The sequence below is a fragment of the Enhydra lutris genome, unplaced genomic scaffold, assembly GCF_002288905.1.
Source record: "Enhydra lutris kenyoni isolate GAN:26980312 unplaced genomic scaffold, ASM228890v2 scaffoldscaffold34, whole genome shotgun sequence".
NCBI lineage: Eukaryota > Metazoa > Chordata > Mammalia > Carnivora > Mustelidae > Enhydra > Enhydra lutris.
Window position 1 is genome coordinate 1,265,838 of NW_019154118.1, and position 17,331 is coordinate 1,283,168.

Sequence of the window (17,331 nt, forward strand, 5' to 3'; positions counted from 1 at the left end):
TCTGGAACTGTATGCCGGGTACTACACTGATTTCTGGGAATGAAAAAATTAATTTGCAGTTCAGTTCATAAAAGGAAATAGTTTATTTGATACCTACCAGGACTGGCAGATGAGCTAATTAATAAACATATTTCCCTATGGACTCAGATTGTTGTGAATCTCAAAAAGACTGACCTCTGTGCTGTGATTTTAGTTTTGTTTTAGTATGCTTGTTTATTTTATGCTGGATGAGATTTATGAATGTTTTTTGTAATAATGGTTATTTTTCAGAAATGTAAGAATTGTGAATAAGAGCAAAACATTCTCTGGGCTGCAAAAAAAAATACAAATAGGGGCACCTGGGTGGTGCAGTCAGTTAAGCTCCTGAGTTTGGCCGGGTCGTGATCTCAGGGTCCTGGGATCAAGCCCTCCCCATTCAGCAGGGAGTCTGCTTGCCCCTCTTCCCCTCTGCCTGCCTCTGCTCTTTCTCTCAAATAAAAAAACAAAATTTTTAAAAAAATATACAAACGAAACTCATTTACAGCTTTCCTTCTCCTAACCGTGAACAAGAAATAAAATGAGGTGGTCATTCTTTCCTATTTACCTAATTCAGATTTCAAATTCATTATTAAACTTTTTGGCTTCAGTGGAATATGTGTATAATCAAAATAAAATGTATCATCTTTTAGATTTTATTGGTCATTTTTCAGATGAGTAGATAATTTTGAAATTCATATTTTGACTTTAAAAGGAGAATAGTTTGGGTGCCTGGGTGGCTCAGTGGGTTAAGCCTCTTGCCTTCGGCTCAGGTCATGATCTCAGGGTCCTGGGATCGAGTCCTGCATTGGGCTCTCTGCTCAGCGGGGAGTCTCCTTCCTTCTCTCTCTGCCTGCCTCTCTGCCTACTTGTGATCTCTCTCTCTCTGTCAAAATAAATAAATAAAATCTTAAAAAAAAAAAAAGGAGAATAGTTTTACTCCAATGAAGGAACATCTCTTAGTTTATGTCTCATAAAACCCTGGAAGGGGTAGGGGGATATTATTTTTTTAGGTGTTTTGAACGTCCTTATATTTAGTAGTATGAGTTTGCCTGCCTTTGACCTTTTGTTTGTGATTGTTGGCATGATATTTTAACTTTGATCAAGTAAAATATATATTTTAGCAAGCTATATCTGGAGAAAATGTAGGCATAGGATTAGAGTTAAGACATCTTAATCTCTTCTGTGACAGGTAAGTTATGCTTACAGCATGAGGATCTTGCAAAGAAGAGCATCCCGGCCCTTGTGCGAGAGCTGGAAGTGTGTGATGATGTGGCTGTTCGCAACAATGTTGTCATCGTCATGTGTGATCTTTGTATCCGGTACACTGTCATGGTGGACAAGTACATTCCCAATATCTCCATGTGTCTGAAGGATTCAAATCCATTCATCCGAAAGCAAACACTCATCTTGCTTACGAATCTCTTGCAGGTATGTCTGAGAACAGGACCTGTCATATTTTTCCTTCCACTATTTCTTTCAGGGAATATTTGAGTAACATAGGAAATGTGCTGCTCTGTAGTAGAATCCAAAAATAATCAGCCTTGGCTCTAGTTTAAAATATCACTCTTCTGATGTTCTGTACAGGCTTTTAAACAGATCGTTACTTCCTAATGTTTATTTTGGGTGTTTGTTCAGATATTCTGTCAACCAATGTGAGGTTTCATTTTTGTGAATAAATTCCATGTAGAGAAGAACACACTCAGTGGATGAGTACTTCTAGTTCCGATCCTGTCATTCTCCTTAACTTTGAACAAAGTCAGTGTTTCTCGACATAATTTCTTTTGTGAAATGAGGATCATGTTTGCCTTGGCTATCTCAGAGTTGCTCTGAGAGTCTAATGAGACATTTTAGTATGCGAAAGAACTTGGTGAACTCTAAACTTAGTGAACAGAGCACTCAATATTTTTCTTGCTATCAAGAACATATGTTTAGCCTAAAGTGAAGGAGAAATAATAATTGATTTTTAAAAAGAAGGCATTTAACTAAGATGTATGTCTATTCTTGTATGTTCTATATACTTACTTTTTCATATGGTTAGATACCTGACGAAGGCACCATTGGCACTCTCCCTTTTAAAGCTATGTGCTTTGAGTCATTTTCCTAATAGAGTAGATATGATGCTGTTCTACTCAAATATCCCTCCACTTCTCTTTGTGATTAACAAATACACATGCTTTCAAGATGGTCGGAAAGTGAGTGCTAACAGACTGTGCTAATGTGCCACAGACAAAGTAGCTGACAGGTGTGATGTTAAACAAAAGAAAGTTAACAGTTGGTTTTATGACTGAATTTAGGATTTGTATATTAAAATTCATCCTTAAATAAGCTGGTTTCTCTTTATACAGGAAGAATTTGTGAAATGGAAGGGCTCTCTGTTCTTCAGATTTGTCAGCACTCTGATAGATTCACACCCAGACATTGCCAGGTAACTCTTTCCTCACATGTCAGAAAACTGAATGATTTACCTAATTTCTGGTGTATATTAGCTCTTTTCTTTAAAACTGGTTTAGAGCTGAGTTATTTAGAATTTAGTGAGCTTTTGGCAGTTGCCAGAGAATTAGCAGATTTGTAAGCTATATAACAAAGCTTTATTTTGCATATGTTTAAAAAAAATCCCTCATCCAATTTGACCGTTAAATAATCTCAGCACTGACGACATTTGCTAACATTGTTGACTCTCCCTAAAGGAGTAACGAAGAGCAGTATATGAGTTTGTCATAGTAAATTATACGGAATTGTAGCCATTAACTGTTGACTTAACTATGTTGATTTCTAGGTCAATAAAATGCCAATTTTGATAGAGTTCATGCTTTTTAAAAGTACAGAACTTGTAAGGAAGATATTCTAGGAATTTTAAGATAATCATGCATGTGAAATGAGAGTCTGTAAATTACAAGGCTTCTTGGAAATGGGTGTCTCTTGAGAATTGTTAATTCCTATCATTCTATGTTTTTGAGGATTGTTTTCAGGAGGTTGAGGAATGACCTTAATAGAATTTGTTAACCTTGATTATGTTGCATGAATAATTCTTTTTGGAGCAGTTCTACAATTGGAAAATAGAATGTTGAATGCCATGGCAAAAGCTATCGTAGTTGGGAAAAGGTATTTATAGAGTTCATTAGCTATAAATAGCTTATAATAGTGGTTCTAAATATGGTCACCTGTGATTTACTCTGACTTCCATGGAAGAATTTCTGTTCGGTTTTCTTTGGGTATAATTTTCCAAGGAGGAATATTTCACATAATAAACTAGTAGAAGGTTAACATTCTAATTAATGCTATCTAGAGTCAGAAATAAAAAGCTGAGACTATTACTTTTTCTTTGTTTATATAATTGAGAAAGACCCAAAATAACGATGTAATGCCCTCTTACCTTTACTGTGCTACCATAAGACTGGCTCTCCTGGCTCTCTCCTCTCTACAATGTATAGCCCAGAGGCAACTATAATTAGAAGTGTTGAGAGGCTTTCATGTGATGAGCCGGTGAGGTGAGACCTACCCTTCTAGGTTTACTCCCTTTTCTCAGCCTTGTTACATGTATGTGAACAAGAGCATTGGTCAGTATGTAACATAAACAGAGCCCATTATAGAGGTGATCAGAGTGGTTCAGTTGGTTAAAGAGCTACCTTGGCTCAGGTCATGATCTCAGGGTCCTGGACTTGAGCCCCACATTGAGCTCCCTGCTCAGTGGAGAGCCTGCTTCTCCCTCTGCCTGCTGCTCCCCCTGCTTGTGCTCTCTCTTTGTCTCGGTCAAATGAGTAAATGAAATCTTAAAAAAAAAAAGTGATCAGAGCATGAATCAGAAAGAAATTAGAAGGATAGATAGGGGGGCGCCTGGGTGGCTCAGTGGGTTAAAGCCTCTGCCTTCGGCTCACATCATGATCCCAGGGTCCTGGGATCGAGCCCCACATCGGGCTCTCTGCTCAGCAGGGAGCCTGCTTCCCCCTCTCTCTCTGCCTGCCTCTCTGCCTACTTGTGATCTCTGTCTGTCAAGTAAATAAATGAAATCTTAAAAAAAAAAAAAGAAGGATAGATAGGTATTTACACTATAGTAAGATTATCAATGCAGTATTCTGATACTTTCCTTTTAAATCTTTCCATTGTATCTCCATATTCTGTGTTTGTTTAAACCATGTGGCTTAAATGTGGGCCCTCATTTTCAGCTTTGATAAGCTAATGATTACCTTTATTAACTGTAATTTTAAATTAGTCTGCTCCCTTATTTTTAGGTCAGGCCTATCTGCTTGCATGAAACACATTAATATTTCCATACATGTCTGCTAATACAGTCTTCTAAAGACTATAGTGGCACAGCCTGATGCATTTATTTCTGGCCTAGGTGGATTTCCTGAAGATTCTTGCATGAGCAAATTTGAGCGACATTTTTAATTGGTCATATACACCCACTAAAGTTTAGGGTCTGCAAAATTGTATGATGTATGATGTATCCAGCTTTCCATACAGATGTTGCTGCCTATTGTGTTGCCTTCTCTAAGGTTAGGAGCTCTCAACTGTGCCTAACCTCTCCCTTGCTCTCTTTGAATTGCTCCTCCCTCAAGATGCTCTCCCCCTTCCCCAAAGAAGGAGCCACAGAATCCTGAGATGAATGTGCCCTAACCTCCCCATATGTGCCCTGGCCTTGTGCATCCGCTGACTGACTCAGCACCCCCTTCCCCAGGTTCCTGGGGAGCCTTTCCTATGACCATTAACATCAATAAAACCTCCTGTCTGCAGTGGAAAGAAAAAAAAATTCCCTCTGCCCACTAGGTGGTGTCCTTGTAGTACAGCAGTCAAGAGGTGATAGGTAAAAAGTGGGTTGTTTGGGCTTACCTGGGCAAATGCCACAGAAGTGTCACAAGGCAGGGCCAGAGAGGTTCAAGGCAAAAGAGTAACTAAGATAGTAGTAATTGAGTCAGTAAAGAAAGTGAAGACGGACTGGTTGGAAGAAGAGGAAGCAATTGAGCATGTCAAGGGGTTAGTGAAGTTGTAGAACAAATGCGATAGGAAGAGGGGGTGTCAGAAAGCTGGAAGGATGTGTGTGGTCATGAAGTAGATTATCTTACATCAGAAGTGGGTGTTCTGGATGTAGTGACATGGTTCAGGATGGGGCTGCAGAGTAGCTACATAGAACATGCATGGGAGGGTCACTAGAGTTGATGAAATCAGAAAAATAGAAAGTTAGGGGTTAATTGAGGTTATCTATATGGACATTGGAGATTCTCTGAGAAATTGTCTAAGTCCATTCAGGCAACTATAGCAAAATACTGGGGGTACCTAGGTGGCTCAGTCTGTTAGGCATCTGCCTTCAGCTTGGTTGTGATCCCAGGATCCAGGGTCCCTGCTCACCAGGAAGCCTGCTTCTTTCTCTCCCTCTGCCTGCTGCTCCCTTTGCTGTGGTCTCTCTTTTTCTGTCAAATAAATAAATAAAATTTTTTAAAAAAAATACCACAGGGGCACCTGGGTGGCTCAGTGGGTTAAAGCCTCTGCCTTCGGCTCACGTCATGATCCCAGGGTCCTGGGATCGAGCCCCGCATCAGGATCTCTGCTCAGGAGAGAGCCTGCTTCCTTCTCTCTCTCTGCCTGCCTCTCTGCCTACTTGTGATCTCTGTCTGTCAAATAAATAAATAAAATCTTTAAAAAAATACCACAGACTGAGTAGCTTATAAACAACAGAAATTTCTTTCTTACAGTTTAGAAGTTAGAAGTCTGAAACCAGGTCGCCAGCATGATTGGGTTCTGGTGAATGAAGGTCGTCTTCCAGATAGCAGGCTTCTCGTTGTGTCTTCACATGGCAGAAGGGACAAGGGATCTTTCCAGGGCATCTTTTATAAGGACACTAATCTCATTCAGTAATCCCAAAGGCCCAGTCTTCTAATACTGTTTCCTTAGGGGCTAGGTTCTCAACATAGGAATGGGGTTGGTGGGGACACAAACATTCAGACCACAGAAGTGTTGTTGGGATTTGGAATGGAGAAAACTAGGAAGCAGTTACCAAGCAGTGAGAGACAAAATTTAGCCAGATCCTCAGTAGAGGAGGCTTCGTACTGTTATGTGGGCCAGGTGGAGGAATCCAGCCCTCCTTTCCTCCCAGGCTGTTTGAAACCTGGATTTGGATTCTTAGTAAGAGAGTAACAACCGTTTTGTAAAAGATTATTATGACTCAGATTTAGCTGGTTGTCTTTTTGTTTTCTGTATAATGTAATTAATGCTGTGTAAAATGTCTAGACAATATCCCTGAATTGGTGGTGTGATTATGTACGGTTCCTTTTAATTGTCCAGTTCCTTTCAGTTGTCCTGAGGGATGAGAAGAGGTGGGAAAGGAAGTTGAGTTCTTAGGAAGGTGTCTTTGGAAGTGTTAAAGTTTTCTGTTTTAGGTATCTGAAAAGTGTTGTCCTCTGCCACTCTAAAAGGAATGCTCCAGGAAACATTCCTTAGACTGTTCATTTATTTTAACTTTTCAGCTGACAAAAAAAATCCCAAATTCTCTCTCTTCCCCAGTTTATCAAGCTAGAAAGATCGGTAAGTGTAAGGCTGAAATGTGTCCTTTTAGTCCCAGTAAATGTAATAGCAAGACGAGTGCTGAATGTTATCCATTGACTCTGGTTTCTGGCTTCTCATGATGCAAAGCCCTTTAACTCTGCTTCCAGCCCTGAGCATGTGAATCTTTTGCATAATTTGTGTTACTCTTGGATTTATCTGTATACTTGGTTAAGCCAGTTACTCACTAGGGGGTAGACTGCAGTATCTTGCCCATCAGTTACCTTTACTGGTGTGTATTCTTGACCTAAATTCTGAGTAGATGAACATTGGACATCAAGTCTGAGCTCACAAATTGAAGCTCACAGTAGCCCCTCTTCTTGCAGAAGGGTACTGGATTCTGTCTAATCTTATTTTGACATGAATGATTTCAGAAACGAGAAAATGCAGGTAGTTGTAAGACTGCTATGCCATTGTAGGTTAACTGTAATAAAGGGAGGTAAAGTCTTGTTTCTAAGGAAATGGTTTTTGTTTACTTAATGATTTTCTCCACTCTTGGTCACAGATAGCTTACCAGAGTAACCCTTGTTTAGAAAGAACTTCACCTGATGCTGTGACCTTGTTTGCCCTTCAGCTGGGTCTACAAAACAGTAGTTTGTGTAGAACATACCAGTTGCTCCTAGATCAGCAGGGGCATCTAGCTGGCCTTATATGAACTTCTCCTAAGGGAATTCCCTTTACAAAATAGAGTTTCGTTGGTTTTGTGTTAGGCTGCTCCCTTATCTCCTAGATAAGTGGTCAGAGTGCCGCTTTTTGCAGTGGAGCTTTTTCCTAGGTTTACTTCAGTCAAGTTTCCAGAACTACCTACTCTGAGTCGTAATCAATGTGTATTCTTTGATTACAAAGTGATTTTAATATTAGCCTCAGGAGGACCATTAGGGGAAGGTGACTCTCCCGCAAGTCCTGTGCTTCCGAAAGCCAAGAATCACTTTGGGTTATCCTCGTCATTGCTCCTCCCTCCTTGAGAGCTAACTGGTGCCCCTGTGTCGGTGGAAATTGGATTTAACTCTGAAATGAAATTAAAACATTGGTCTAGACAGTATAAATGGATCAGAGCCAGCCCTGCTGGCTGTGTATTCTTGACCTAAATTCTGAGTAGAATTCACTACCCCGTGCTGACCCCTGAGCAAACGCTCATGCCTTGGCTTTCTCTCCCCTACTAGATAAACTGTCTAGGGCCTGCAGTTGGCTTTTGTCCATATACATTTGGCTTTGGAAACCACTAGTGTTTTGCCATTCAGATCGGCACAGTGTTGGTGACATCTGTGTCTTATTGGGTGGCCTGGGATATTATGTGCATGTCAGATGCCTCTTCTAGGTTTGGGGCCACAGGAGAAAGGAGAGTGCCTGGGGCTTGCTGATGGGTCAAGGCTCAGTGAGAGTGCTTCACTGTCTGTGCTGACCCAAACTTTGAGGCTCTTATAACTAATCCCAGTTCTTGAAGAAGTCCCAATTACAAAAGTTGGTTTTTGTTCATTATTGTGGACAACACACCTCAAGCTGAAGTGGGGGAAGCCAAGTGTTCATTTTCAGGTGGTGGTTTGTTGCATCAGCTATAAGGACCACAGAATTCTACTTGAAGAGCAGTTTGGGGTCGGTTGGTTGTTTTCCTGCATTTGAAATATAGCTGAATAATAACACCTTGTTAGAATTTTGAAAGGAATCCAGGTAGAAAAAGCCTTTATGCTCTTGAGCAAGGACAGACAAAAGAAGCTAAATTTGTATCTTGCTTTTGGTCTGAATGAAGTTGTGTATTGGGATAGATTTTGTATCCCTTTCCCTTATTCATAGCTTCCCCCGGCACCTGTGTTTTTGGTGTAATTTGAGAGGCTGTCTGCAAACAGGAATTGGGTCTCTTTCTTTCTCTTTTCTCTCCTCTTCTCTATAGTTTTGGGGAGTTTTGCCTGGCTCACCTGTTACTGAAGAGGAACCCTGTCATGTTCTTCCAGCACTTCATTGAGTGTATCTTCCACTTTAATAACTACGAGAAGCATGAGAAGTATAACAAGTTTCCCCAGTCAGAGAGGTCAGTGGAGTTCTCTGGAAGGGCTGGCAAAACAATGGGAGGTGGGCAGCTGCTTTGTACAAGTGATGAGGCACAGACCCCGGCCCCAGCACTCTGTGTGGCAGGCCTGCCCTCTCTGGGCAAAGTAACCTGAGACAGTTTGCCCTGTGATAGTGTCCTGAGGGAAGTGCCTCCAGGAAGCACGGTCCTCTGATCTGTGCACTTACACCTTGGGTAGACAACTTTTAGGATGCTGCAAACTGCTGTTGAAATTGTACCCTTGTACCCTTGTCCATGTGATGTGGTAAAATTGTCCTGTTTCACCATAGAGAGAAGCGGCTGTTTTCACTGAAGGGAAAGACAAATAAGCAGAAACGAATGAAAATCTACAAATTTCTTCTGGAACACTTCACAGATGAACAGCGATTCAATATCACTTCTAAAATCTGTCTTAGTATTTTGGGTAGGCCTCATGTGTTTGGGATAAAATGTATATTTAAAAATGAAATGCCTTGTGGCTAATGGCTCAGCAGATCTGTAGCAAATGAGACCCTGATATTATGGGAAGACCCCGTTTTTTTCCTTCTTTGACATCAGCTGTGCCCATGCAGACCCCCCTCGAAGCCAAGATGGGCCCTCCTAGCTGTGTGGGATACCCTTCCCCCCTGGGGCTGGACTATTTCTCAGAAGCTGATCTTTTGTGCTCTTTTCTCAGCATCCTTTGCTGATGGCATCCTGCCCCTAGACATGGAAGCCAGTGAATTGCTCTCAGATACATTTGAGGTCCTCAGCTCAAAGGAGATCAAGCTTTTGGCCATGAGATCTAAAGCAGATAAGGACCTCCTTTTAGAAGAAGATGACACAGCATTGGCCAGTGCAGTCATGCAGGAAGCTCAGAAGAGGCTCATCTCACAAGTGAGTTGTCATTCCGTAAATGGGCCTGGTTATACTCCTGTGTTCCTCCGTCCACCCCTTGAGTCCTGGTGGTCTACCTCACTTTTATTCTCAGCCATGTCCTTAACACTTACCCTAGTGATGATGATTCTGCTTCTGTTTCTAGCTCTACCTTCTCTCATGGCCTGAGCCCATCCCATTTGTCTGCTTGGATGTGCCACAGGCATCTCAGACTTCCTCTGTCAAAACTGAGTTACTCCTCTTTTCTTCTTCCTCTTTGTCTCTTCTCTCACTGTCTTTATTGTGGGGAAACAAACCATTATCTACCAAGTTGTAACCCACTACCACCCCAGTCTGGAGTCTGGCATGCCAAGTGCATGCTTCCTTTGGCCAGAGTATCCAAATTGGGATCAGACTAATTTAGAATGGCACTTAATGGCCATAGTCCTCACCAGGGTCCAGTTCTTAAACTAGCCTTGATCACTAGGTTGTATTTCCCACTTGAGTCCTGAGAGCTTTGGACCCTAAAGAAATAGACCTTGATGCCATCCAGTGTGTCCCTAGATGCTGTCCATTTTATCTCACAAACCCATCTCTCTTACCCATTCTTCACTTATTTAAATTGGTGCCGTTCCCGGTGGTTTCCTCACTCAACACCCTTTGTGTCTCTAGTTTCTTTCTGGTTCAGGCTGTGTACCACCTTGCTGCCCCAGCAGTTTTTCTTAAGGACAAATTTGATCATTTTATTCTCCTGCTTAAAAGAGACTAGAGGAAGATTGGCTGCAGAGGGCAGCAGGGAACTTTCAGAGTGATGGATTACAGGTGATTACGCGGATTGTGGTATTGGTTACTCACTCTATACTGTTGTCAAATGCATCAAACTGTTCACTTAACATGGGTAAATTTTATTGCATATAATTTATACCTCACCACTGCTACCTTTAGTCTGTAGTTTAGTGGCTTCCTATCATCTTCTGAATAAAATCCTTATTATTCTCCCAGGCACATGGAACTCTTGGGTATCCATACTGCCCCTGCGCCTCCCGTCTCCATGCTCCCCTCCCTGACCCCTCCATTCCAGGCCCCTGTTGGTTCCTCAAGTGGGAGGTGTGTGCTCCTGCTGTTTGCCTTTGCACACTGTCTGCCCGCCCGCAGGGCCTCTCCCACCCTGTCCTCATTTCCTGCTGCCACATTCCTACATCTTTTCAAAAGATTCACCTGCCTACGTAGGCATCCCTCTTTTGTAAGTTGCTCACCATCCTGCCACTTGTCACACCATGTCATACATCATAGCACACAGCCTGGTCTAGAAGTAGCTTGAAGGCAAGAATTCTTGGCTTCATGTTTACATCCCCACAGGTTAACTTTGTGTCTGGTACAAAGAAGGCATTTGATAATATTTATTGAGTTGAATGCATTTAAACCACATTTTAAGGCCATCCCTATACTTACCATCTGCTCAGACTCATATTTATTAAAGTGTTTATTTCTCTACCGATTGAACTTCTATTTCAGGAACTGATAAGCCTTTTTAGAAATGGTGATTTACAAGCAAGGAACATATACTAGTGACTTTAAATAAGAAGAAAAAGAATACTTTCCAAATCCAGAAGGATAAATCTTTCTACATATGTTGGCTACTATAATGATTATTTTTAATTCTAAGAGATTTATTAGAAGATACCTATGGTTTGTGATGATTCATGGTAAGAATATGAAGGCATGGTCAAATCAGGTACTATATAAATACATAAACCTTTTCTAAATGTGTGCGAAGTTATACACACAAAAAGAGAGAAATATAACACTGACTCTTTCATGCTTAGACATTCTCAACCATTTGTCATTTCACAGCAGGAATACAAAATGTCCCTTTTGAGTAGCCAGAAGTGAACTCATTTTTATTCCAAAGGGAGGATGCCGAGTAGAAGAATTGACTGGATCCAAGATGGGTTTGTGTAGAGGTTTAGGGCTTATTGTCAAGTTATTCATCCTATTTCTAATTCCTGTTTCTTGTTTAGAAAATAAGAATAGCATTTGCCCCCTTCCTACTTCACAAAGCCTTCTGAGTATTTTGAGGTAATGCTTATAAAGTCTCCAGGACAAAGGTGCTAGAGTTCCCAGCATCATAATAAAAGATAAACAAGAAGCCTTTGTAGTACTATATAGCTCGGCCATGCAGAAGGAGCTAGGTGGAGAAGCCTTTGTCTCAGAACTTTATCCATCTAAAACATGCCTTTGTTTGTGTTACTACAGGTTCAGAAGAAGAATTTTATAGAAAATATTATTCCAATAATCATCTCCCTGAAGACTGTACTAGAGAAAAATAAGATCCCAGCTTTGCGGGAACTCATGACCTATCTCAGGGTAAAAGATGACTTTGTGCTTTGTGGACTCTGTCTCCTGCCTCTAGCTCATTACTCAGGATCTGACACAGTTATGATGGTGTAGTTGGTCAGTGAACACAGGAACTCAGAATGCTACAAAACCAGAATTAGACCAGCCAAACAGGCCTTTGACTGTTGGGGAGAACAGAGAGAGTGTTTGACCATAGGTTCCACAGAAGCTGGTTCTTGCCTTTTTCATGCTGTTGAGTTTATGAAGGGCTGACTCACTGTGCTGAGTCTGTGTGTCCTTGATGCCAGTGTGGAGATTCAGTTTTGAAGGCTTTCTCAACTGGGGTCAAGTACAAAGCCTTCATCTTAGTCATTCTGGGGAGGGATAAAGTGAAATTGGGCATCATGTTCAGTTTGGGGATGTTTGCCTTTAACACTGCCTCCACATCAGGAAATAACAGTGGGTTTGGGGCGCACTGATGGGGGCTGGGCCACCATCACTGGTGGCATCCGAGGCCATGAAAAATGGTCTAAGCACTCAGAATATGTAGAACTGCTGTGTAGACATAAATGAGGCACCCCGACCTTTCTGGTAAAATTTTTCTATCAGAAATAAATGGAACTTTTTTTTTTCCTTTCTCTGTTTACACGATGCTATTTTCTTCCTCAAGAAATGCTAAAAAATTTTTTTTCAATAAGGGCTACAACCAAATTACATTTAATGTAAATTCTTCAAATAACTCTTTAAATTAAAGGAAGTTAAGGTAGGAAAGATAGGCTCATTGTGTGGATAAAATGAGAACTTCCAGTCATTCTTATGCTTTTATTGCCCTGACTGTTTTAAAGCTCTGAGAGGGAAAAAAAGAGTTTAGATCCTCAATAAACTACTTAAAGGCTTATGAACAATAAGTATCCCCTGTTTCTGAGCACATGCCCAGAGGATGGCCACACAGTTGCCTTATTTGAGCAGCACAGTGCTCGTGCATTGGCAGCCTTCTGTGAAAGCAGCTCCAGCCGTCCTCTCCCCCAGCCTGTGCAGCCCTCTCTTCATGGTACCTGGAAGTGTTCATAGATTTCCTACCTTTTGTTAGGACTTCCCTTGCAGGTAGGGCTGCGATAAATCTTCTCCCTCTGATACTGTTAGATGAAATGGTTTCTTCCTCTTAGCAAAAAGGCCTGGTCCCTGGCATCTCCCTGTAAGGCCTGAGAATGTTCTTAGCCTTGTATGATGAAAGCTCTTCTGTCTATCTTCAGAGGAAGACAGAACAATGGGATTAGAGCTAGAGTTGCAGTCCTCTGAGAAAGCTAGTGTAGACAGATGAGCACAGCTTCCTGTAACTTGCTTCAGAGGTCCTGTCAGAGCCAGGACAGTGCCATAGATCACCTGCCCATCTAACCTCTGACTTGAATTGCTAAAGGACCTGCCTCAGTGACACTACAGAAGCCTTTAAACTGGTAGTGACCCAGAGCGAAGCCCAATCACCTAGCTACATCACTATCCCCATCCCTACTTTCAGGAATGGATAAGGCAGGTCTGTGCCCTTGTATAAGACCTGCTTTAGGCTCAGATTGTGTGATTCTGTTTTCTTTCTTCCTCATCAGGATCCTGGGAAACTGCCTGTTGAGTGGTGGTTAGACAGGACGCTCCCTAAGAGATAAGAACTGATAGTTAATCTCTCAAGTCATGCTTACTGGCTTCTGTGGTCAATACGAGTGTAATTGGCATTTCCCAGGACAATACCATCATGTTACTTAACTTGTTGGTTGATGTACTAGAAATAAGTCTGCTCTCAACAAAACACATCTTATTATTCCTGTTAATACTTATCAGGTTGTGTTGCAGAGCTTATGTATTTATTCAAGAAAACACTAAAAGATGCCTCTGGGTCTGTTTTAGGAGGTGATGCAGGATTACCGTGATGAAATAAAGGATTTCTTTGCATTAGACAAGCAGCTGGCATCAGAACTTGAATACGACATCAAGAAGTACAACGAGCAGCTAGCGCAGGAGCAGGAGCTGGCAGGACAAGCAGATGTGAGTGGGGTGGCTTACAGGGCCAGGGAGACACAAAGACCACAAGTAGCATGTGACCCTCCTCTCCAGTCTGCCTTCCACTGCCAGCTTTCCCAGTGCTTCTTGAAACCCACATAGGAGCCGAGGTTGGTTGGAACAAGACCTTTTGGGTTGCCGGTTGTGGATCGCTTTGTGTTCCTTTGCCACGTGTGCCACACAGGTTATTTGATCAGAGAGGCTTCCTTCCCTCATGGCCAGGCCGCATGAATTTTTCTGGAAAGTCATCCTAGTAATACTTGGGGGCCATGTGTGAATGCCCAAAAAGCAAGCTGGTGGTTGGGTTATTTAATGTGTGATTCTAGTGATCATAGCTAACTAGATCCCACTAGGTGTCTCACTTTGTTTGTGATCCTGCTCCCTGTGTGCCCCTGTTCAGGACAAAATGTTGCTTGGGGTATTTCTAGTAAGCTTCCAGACAAAGTGTGGTCACTTCTCTGAGAAATCCAGATAGATCTGTTGCATTAAAAACTGATGAAGGAAAACTAACTTAATCCTTTTTCTCTTTAATGCCATAGCATCTGCCATAACTTTCTGAAGAGAAAGTTCTACTTGCCCAGGGCTGATATGGTTTTAAAATAAATTACTTCTGGACTTGCTCAGGGCATGTGAAGTTTTCATTTAAAAAAAAAAAAAAAAGTTTCAGTAGGTAGTCTTTATTTCTGTTCTCTGACAGGTTGCCCCGAGTTCGGAAGTAATGCCAGCTCTTGCTGGCCAGGAAGGTGCCACTGTGCCTGCTGCTGCTACCCAGCCCTCAACACCCAGGGCGGCTGCTGGCCAAGCACCGCCTCTGTCTCCTTCCCTTGAGGCTGGGCTATTGAAGAGGTTCATGCCCAAAGGCAGGTATGGAGCTGGTGCATCAGGAATGGGGCAGACTGCCTCTCACCACATTCTCTATGATGTCTGTGCCTTCCCCACTGGGTGTTTCATGAACACTTCCTCCAGGCTCCTCTCCTTCAGATTTGCAATGAGTGTGGTTGAGGGTGCACCTGAGAGGCAGAGGGTGGTGACTCCATCATTTTCACCCTCCTCCTCTCCGCGTGTCTGTGGCATGTTTTCCTCTACAGGCCCATGTCCCTGAGCACCATCGCAATCCTGAATTCTGTCAAGAAGGCTGTGGAGTCCAATAGCAGGCACCGGAGTCGGAGCACAGGAGCGTTGCCATTCCCATTAAGCTCTCAAAGCCTGGACAAAATGTGCAATCGTGGTAAGCCCCAAGTGGCTTCAGGGGCTGAAAGCAGTGCTGGGTTTTGTATCTCAGACACCGGGAGGTTACAGATGAAAATACAGAACAGGCCTCCCTCTCATCCTTTTCTAAATGATTTCTGTTTTCTTATCTTTAAAATAAACAACTTTGGGCATTTGGGATTCTGGGTAGGAAGAGATTTGGAAAAGAGAGTAAAGTGGAAAACTCATGCATTAGTGTTCATTTTCCCCATCTTTCTACTCCCCACACACATGCGTTTGGCCTTATTTATAAAGTTGTAATCTTACCGAGCATTTTTGGTTTGTACTCTACTTCCCTACACATACTGACAATAATAGTGAACATTTGCTCATGAACTTTTCTTTCCTAACTTTTCTCCCTGTGGCTTCGTGGCATTCTATCTTGTGAAAGTACTGAAAACCTATTTACTAATACCCTCTTCTTAGAAATATAGGTGTTTTTCAATTCTTTGAAGTAATGTCACAATAAAGTATATAATCTTTAGAATTGATTCCCAGCACTCAGAGGCCATGGATATTTTTAAAGCCTTTGCTCAGGTTGCCTTCTGTAATTCCCTGTGGTTGTACATTGATGGGAGCCAGTGGTGCACCGGTGTCTGTTTTCCTACTTCGAAACATTGGTCTCACAATTTCCTTTCTTCTTTGCCAGGCTTTATAGATCAAAACTGGTGATGGTTTTAATTTCCTTTTCTTTGAATCCTAGTGAAAAAGGGCATTGTTTCTCATGTTTATAATTTTTTTGATATCTTTCTGAATTCATTATAAGAACACTTTATTTGGGATATTAACTTTATCATAGATCTTGCTAATCATGTTGGGGGTTTTTTTGGACAGCTAAAACTTCCCTGTTTTGTCCTAGCAAACTCCTACAGCCTGGAGCAGGAGTCCAGTGGAGCTGTGGACCATGTAACTAAACGAGCGATCAGTACTCCCGAGAGTAAGTACTCCTGTGACAAGCCAGCTTCTGCTAAGTCTCTCCTCAGCCACTGTGTGTCTGTGGGAGCTGCAGTAAGACTCCTTCTCTTGAAAGAAAGGTCTTGTACTAGATGAAGGCACTCCTGTGGTCAACAACATTGTGGTGCCTTGTCACATGGTGTCTCATGATAATTGTAACTCAATAGCCCGGCAACTAGCTGAATGTAAGTCAAGCGCTCTTCTAAGTGCTTTCACAGGCATGAACTCAGTTAAACTCCCAGCCATCCATGAGGATCCCTGTTTGACAGACGGGGAGGCTGAGGTACAACTTCCCTTGGCAGCACCATGCTTGCCATTCTAGAGCCAGCACTTGGGCACTCCTGCCTGCCTCGGGCAGCCCTGCTTTGTAGCTGTCACATGTTGATGCTGGCATGCTACAGGGATGTCATCGAGGCCAGCTCCAGAGCTAAGCTGAGCCTTCGGGTTCAGTGGCCTGTTGAGGACCCCCCACCAGCTGTGTCGAGAACCTCTGTCTTCTCACTCCCATTGGGTGGTTTTTCTAATCTTCTGTTATTTCCTATTATTTCAAAGTCAAGGTGAGTTAGAAGTATAGAGGATTTTTTTCCTATTACCTTGTTTTATAACTTCTTACTGTCCACAGCATGTCTCAGTGTGCCTCCTGCCTCTTCCCTCTTAACCTCCCCCTTCCTCTCTCCGCCACTCCTGGGCCGGGTTCTCAAAGTCCTGCATACACCTGCTCTTGCTTGCCACGGGGCATTCATGCACCATGTCCTCATCTACAACTTCCCTTTCCTTGGTGTTCGCTGCTTTACCCTCCAGCAGCAGTACTCACCACACCTCCAGACACAGAGGACCCCTTGAACAGCACGGGTTTGAACTGCACGGGTCCACTTAGGCGCGGATTGTTTACAGTGCAGCACCGTAAATTGTTTGTCTTAATAGCATTTTCTGATCAGCTTACTTTATTGTAAGAATACAGTATGTGATGCATATGACATACAAAATATGCATTAGTCAACTATTGATATTACTGGTGAGGCTTCCTTCTGGCCAACAGTAGGCTATTGGTAGTTAACTTTGGGGGCAGTTAAAAGTTATACACAGATTTTCGACTGTTGGTGAGGTTGGCAGCTCCAACTCCCTCGTTGTTCAGGGTCAGCTGTACTGCTTCACCTGTCCTTGCAGTTTATAAGCTGTTTTACTCTTCACTGTACCCACTGTGCCTGCCACAGTGCCTGGAACATGGGAGGAGTGAAACAGATGTTAATGAGTTAAGTGATGGGACAAATGGCAGACCTGGGACCTGA

General features: G+C 42.4%; 1 protein-coding gene across 2 annotated transcripts in view; it reads left to right on the plus strand.

Moving 5' to 3' along the window:
* The window catches only part of LOC111153732 (non-SMC condensin II complex subunit D3), an 86,459-nt gene that overhangs the window by 64,516 nt on the left and 4,612 nt on the right, over positions 1 to 17,331 (plus strand). Inside the window, exons 23-33 of one of the 2 annotated variants that reach the window (XM_022512921.1) lie at positions 1,208 to 1,446; positions 2,364 to 2,443; positions 8,444 to 8,581; positions 8,890 to 9,023; positions 9,276 to 9,475; positions 11,711 to 11,821; positions 13,688 to 13,877; positions 14,286 to 14,289; positions 14,549 to 14,704; positions 14,929 to 15,068; positions 15,948 to 16,025. In XM_022512921.1, the coding sequence (XP_022368629.1) occupies positions 1,208 to 1,446; positions 2,364 to 2,443; positions 8,444 to 8,581; positions 8,890 to 9,023; positions 9,276 to 9,475; positions 11,711 to 11,821; positions 13,688 to 13,877; positions 14,286 to 14,289; positions 14,549 to 14,704; positions 14,929 to 15,068; positions 15,948 to 16,025 (1,470 nt within the window). Of the gene's footprint in view, positions 1 to 1,207; positions 1,447 to 2,363; positions 2,444 to 8,443; positions 8,582 to 8,889; positions 9,024 to 9,275; positions 9,476 to 11,710; positions 11,822 to 13,687; positions 13,878 to 14,285; positions 14,290 to 14,537; positions 14,705 to 14,928; positions 15,069 to 15,947; positions 16,026 to 17,331 lie in introns of both variants that reach the window. The other variant, XM_022512922.1, reaches the window with a different exon arrangement.